The 4745-nt window shown below is 44.9% G+C and overlaps 1 protein-coding gene across 1 annotated transcript; it reads right to left on the bottom strand.

The window, feature by feature from the left end:
• Positions 1–237: 237 nt before the first annotated feature.
• LOC135150603 (uncharacterized) lies at positions 238–2724 on the bottom strand. Its single transcript, XM_064087135.1, has 4 exons — positions 2025–2724; positions 1558–1907; positions 1138–1452; positions 238–747 (listed from the first exon to the last, which is right to left on the bottom strand). Exons 1-4 carry the CDS (start codon positions 2722–2724, stop codon positions 238–240), a joined length of 1875 nt encoding a protein of 624 aa, XP_063943205.1.
• Positions 2725–4745: the final 2021 nt, after the last annotated feature.

The raw sequence follows: 4745 nt of genomic DNA, 5'->3' as shown, positions 1-4745 counted from the left end.
TTCGTACTTAGGATTTCTAGCTTTAAGCGTGTAAGTTCAAACTTTGAAACTCGTGGCTGTCTATTGAAGAAAACACAGGTGGAAAATAACTTGAATAAACAAGTTAGATAATCCTCAGGACTTTATTAATATCATAGTAAAAGAGATAAACTACTTTCGGAAATCAACTACATGGCTGTGGTCAACATGACCTTATTCCTGTGATAACTAGTAACTCCTACTTTTATTCGATAAGTATTAGACATAATATATCTTCAAGTTGGTTGCGTGCCAACTTCTGGGAACTTCGACTCCTTCCAAGGTCTGGAGCTTGTATGAGCCATGGCCTGTGACGGCCTTAACCTGGTAGGGGCCTTCCCAATTTGGAGCCATCTTGCCTTTGGGACCTACTCCAGAAGCTTCAATCTTTCTAAGCACCAGGTCTCCTTCTCGAAAGTATCGTTCCTTAACTCGTAGGTTGTAGTAGTAGGAAGCTCGCTTCTGGTTTTCCACGATTTTAGCATGAGCCTCATCATGGATTTCATCAATCATATCGAGTGCAAGTCTCATACCTTCCTCATTGGCTTCTGGCTCATACTGCTGTACCCTTGAGGAAGTGTGAGTGATTTCAAGGGGCACAACTGCCTCAGCTCCATAAGCTAGCTGAAAGGGGGTTGCCCCAGTTGAAACCTTACAAGTTGTTCGATACGCCCATAGTATAGGGAGTATCTCATCGGCCCATGATCCCTGGGCTTTCTCAACTCTTTTCTTCAGTCCATCAAGGATTATCCTATTGGCCACCTCAGCTTGTCCATTAGCTTGAGGATGGGCAACTGAAGTGAAGCGTAACTCAATCGAGTAATCCTCACAATATCCTTTAAACTCAGCATTATTGAACTGAGTCCCATTGTCTGTAACCATGACTCGAGGTATTCCGTACCTGCAGATAATGTTCTCCCACACGAATTGAGCAACCTACTTGGTGGTTATCTTGGCCAACGGCTTGGCTTCAATCCACTTGGTGAAATAATCAATCGCAACCAATAGAAACTTTCTCTGCGCACTAGCAAGTGGAAACGGTCCAAGAATATCCATCCCCCACATTGCAAAGGGGATAGGAGTATTGATAGATGTCAGCATCTCAGGTGGCTGTCGTACAATAGGTGCAAACCTTTGACAACGATCACACCTTTTCACATAGTCTTGAGCGTGCTTTAGCATATCTGGCCAATTGAATCCAAGGCGAGTTACTTTATGAGCTAATGCTCTTCCACCGAGGTGTTGGCCACATACCCCTTCATGAACTTCTCTAAGGGCTTCTCGAGCCTCATCCGGCCTCAAACATCTCAAATAAGGGATTACAAACGATTTTCTATATAGGACCCCCTCAATGAGTACATACTTAAGGGCCCTCACCTGTAATTTCCGCGCTTCATCAGCATTAGGCGGTAGATGACCGCCTTGTAAGTACACCTTAATCTCATCCATCCAAGTGGCCCCTGTGTCAATGGGGGCAACTAACTTTGCTTCGATGCTTGGGGTTCTCAAAACCTGATAATAAACGCTTCCTGAGCATACCTCATCGTCGGAGGATGCAAATTGTGATAAGGCATCAGCCTTGGTGTTCTCCTCCCGGGGCACATATTCTACCGAGCATTCTTCGAATAGTGCCATCTGGGTCTTTACAATCCTTAGGTATTTCAGCATAGTCTCCTCACGGGCTTCAAACTCACCATTCACTTGGAAGACTACAAGCTTTGAGTCACCACAGACTTTCAAATTCTTTACCCTCAAGGTTCTAGCTAAACCAAGTCCAGCTATTAATGCTTCGTATTCTGCTTCGTTATTAGTGGTCGGAAAGTCTAGCTTAATAGCGTATTCCACTGTAAAGCCATCAGGGCTTTGGAGCACAAGTCCTGCACCACTACCTTTTGTTTTTGAAGCCCCGTCAAAAAATAGTAGCCAATATTCTTTAGGTTTTTCTTCCTTAGTAGGCTCTTCTACCTTGTCTCCTTGCCCCCCGACTTCCTGGTTGCTAATGGTGCATTCAACTAGGAAGTCAGCTAAAGCCTGAGCTTTAATCGCCGTTCGAGGCTTGTATCGGATGTCAAATTCTCCAAGCTCAATTGCCCACTTGATCAATCTTCCACTAGCCTTAGGGCTATGTATGACATTTCGGAGAGGTTGGTCTGTCAGGACTTCTATCTTATGAGACTGAAAGTAAGGTCTCAACTTCCTCGATGCTGTAATCATGGCCAAGGCAAACTTTTCGATCACTGAGTAATTGAGCTCCGCTCCATGCAGAACCTTGCTCACGTAGTATACCGGTTTTTGAACCTTGAACTCCTCTCGGACTAATACAGCACTCAATGCTTGTTCTGAAACAGCTAGGTATACATACAAGGTTTCACCATCAATGGGTTTCGATAGAAGAGGTGGCTCTGCCATGTACTTCTTCAGTTCCTCAAAAGCTACCTGGCTCTCTTCTGTCCACTCGAAATTCTTAACTTTTTTCAAGGCTTTGAAGAAAGGTAAGCATTTGTCTCCCGACTTGGATACAAATCTTCCTAGGGCCGCAATCCTTCCTGTCAGCTTCTGTACATCCCTTATACTCTTGGGAGGTTCCATATCAAGGATAGCTTTTATTTTGTCAGGATTGGCCTCGATACCACGTTTGGAGACCATTAGACCAAGAAACTTCCCGGAACCAACCCCAAAGGCACACTTGGCCGGGTTTAACATCATCTTATGCGTCCTCAGGACTTCAAAGGCCTCTCTAAGGTGTTCAAGGTGATCCGCTTTGTTCAAGCTTTTCACCAACATATCGTCTACATATACCTCCATAGTCTTTCCAATCAGATGTTTAAACATCTTGTTTGCAAGGCGTTGGTATGTTGCTCCTGCATTCTTAAGTCCAAAGGCCATAACCAAATAACAAAATACACCAAAGTCAGTGATAAACGATACCTTGGGTACATCGTCCTTGTCCATCCAGATCTGATTATATCCGCTGAAGCCATCCATGAAGCTCAGCATCTCATGGCCAGCGGTGGCATCTATTAACGTGTCTATCCTTGGAAGAGGGAAACAATCCTTGGGACAAGCATCATTCAGATCAGTGAAGTCTACACACATCCTCCACTTTCCATTGGCCTTCTTGACCATAACCGGGTTAGCTAGCCATTCTGGAAATTGAATTTCCTCAATAAACTCGGCTTCCAACAACTTATCGACCTCCTGTTTAATGGCTTCCTGCCTTTCGGGAGCGAAATTTCTCTTCTTTTGCTTAATCGGTTTCCTATCAGGGTTCACATTCAACTTATGAGTCATGAATAAAGGATCAATACCTGGCATGTCAGCCGTTGTCCAAGCAAAAACATCACGGTTGTTCCGTAAGAATTTTACTATTTCTTGCTTCAAGCCTTCCTGAAGTAAGGCTCCAATATAGGTAACCTTTTCGGGTTCCTCAGTATACAGTGGGACTGGAATCAGGTCTTCGGCGGGCTTTTCGGGGGTTCTCCAACTATACTCATTACTTCCCTTGCATAAGCTTTTCGTGAATTACTTGAGGTTCCGGCAGCTGTAGGCCCTCCGGAGATCACGTTAATAACAGGCCCTCGAGGCTGAACCCTTTTGTCATCGTTGTCTCTTCCACGATTATCATTGTCTCGATGATTCTTGTCTCCATCTTTCGTAAATTTGGATAACTTGCCTCTTCGGATCAAGAACTCAATCTCATCTTTTTACTGCCGGCAATCATCGGTCTTATGTCCTGTGTCTTTGTGGAATCGACAATATAAATCTTTGTTACGTTTTTCCGGATCGGTCCTTATAGGCTTTGGCCATCTAACACTTTCGTCCTTCTCAATTTCCAACAGGATTTGACTCCTTGGGGCGTTAAGCCTGGCATATTCGGTAAACCTCGGCCCCAGCTTCTTTTTAGCAGGCGATTTTTCCTCATCTTCCTTCCGGGAGTACTTATTCTCAGCATTATACTCCGTGTCATTCCCACGCTTCTTGAAGTTGGTATTCGGTCCCTGATTGTTCTGGGATTTTCTCAAACTTTCCTCCGCCTTTATATATTTTCCGGCTCTCTCTTGTAAATCGTTCATATTGTCCGGAGCCCTCTTGGCTAGAGATCGGCGAAAATTGTCATCAGTGGTGCCTTGTTGGAGTGCAATCATTGCTACCTTCTGATCAAGGTCTGGGACCTTCAAGGCTTCTTTGGTAAAACGATTCATATACTCGCGGAGTGATTCGTTCTTACCTTGATGCAAATTCATGAGAGAGGCAGAGCTCTTAGCATGTGTTTTGCTTCCAACAAATTGCCCTATGAAAGCCCTGCTCAAGTCAGCAAAACAAGAGATAGAATTAGGGGGTAGACGACTATACCAATGTTGGGCCATCCCACTCAAGGTTTGGGGAAAAGCGCGGCACTTGATTGCTTCAGTGACGGGCTGGAGTAACAGAGCGTTCATGAAGGTCCGAACATGATTAGCGGGATCACCCGTGCCATCGTAAGCTTTAATGGTTGGGAGCTTGAATTTTCGGGAAATCCTTGCACCCATGATTTCTTGCGTAAAAGGGGGAACCGGGTTATCAGGATCGCCTGCTGGTAACAAGTGAATTTGATTCATCACGGTTTGGCGAGGGTTTTCATCCCTAGATTCCGGGGGTTGCATCCTTGCCTGGTCTCTTTTTAACCGTGCGATTTCCTCTTCATGGGCCCGGATCTTTTCCTCATAAGTTATTGGCCCCCGGGGCTC

The sequence above is a fragment of the Daucus carota genome, chromosome 1, assembly GCF_001625215.2.
Source record: "Daucus carota subsp. sativus chromosome 1, DH1 v3.0, whole genome shotgun sequence".
NCBI classification, from domain to species: Eukaryota; Viridiplantae; Streptophyta; class Magnoliopsida; order Apiales; family Apiaceae; genus Daucus; species Daucus carota.
This window is presented reverse-complemented; position numbering and strand designations above follow the sequence as displayed.

Excerpts from the sequence above, each read along its gene's own strand:
- LOC135150603 (XM_064087135.1), bottom strand. The coding sequence starts at position 2,724 with ATGATGTTAAACCCGGCCAAGTGTGCCTTTGGGGTTGGTTCCGGGAAG. Across the intron at positions 1,908-2,024 it reads AGCTGACTTCCTAGTTGAAT|GTAGTGGTGCAGGACTTGTG; the intron begins GCACCATTAGCA and ends CAAAAACAAAAG. Across the intron at positions 1,453-1,557 it reads TTGCATCCTCCGACGATGAG|GTGTACTTACAAGGCGGTCA; the intron begins GTATGCTCAGGA and ends GATGAGATTAAG.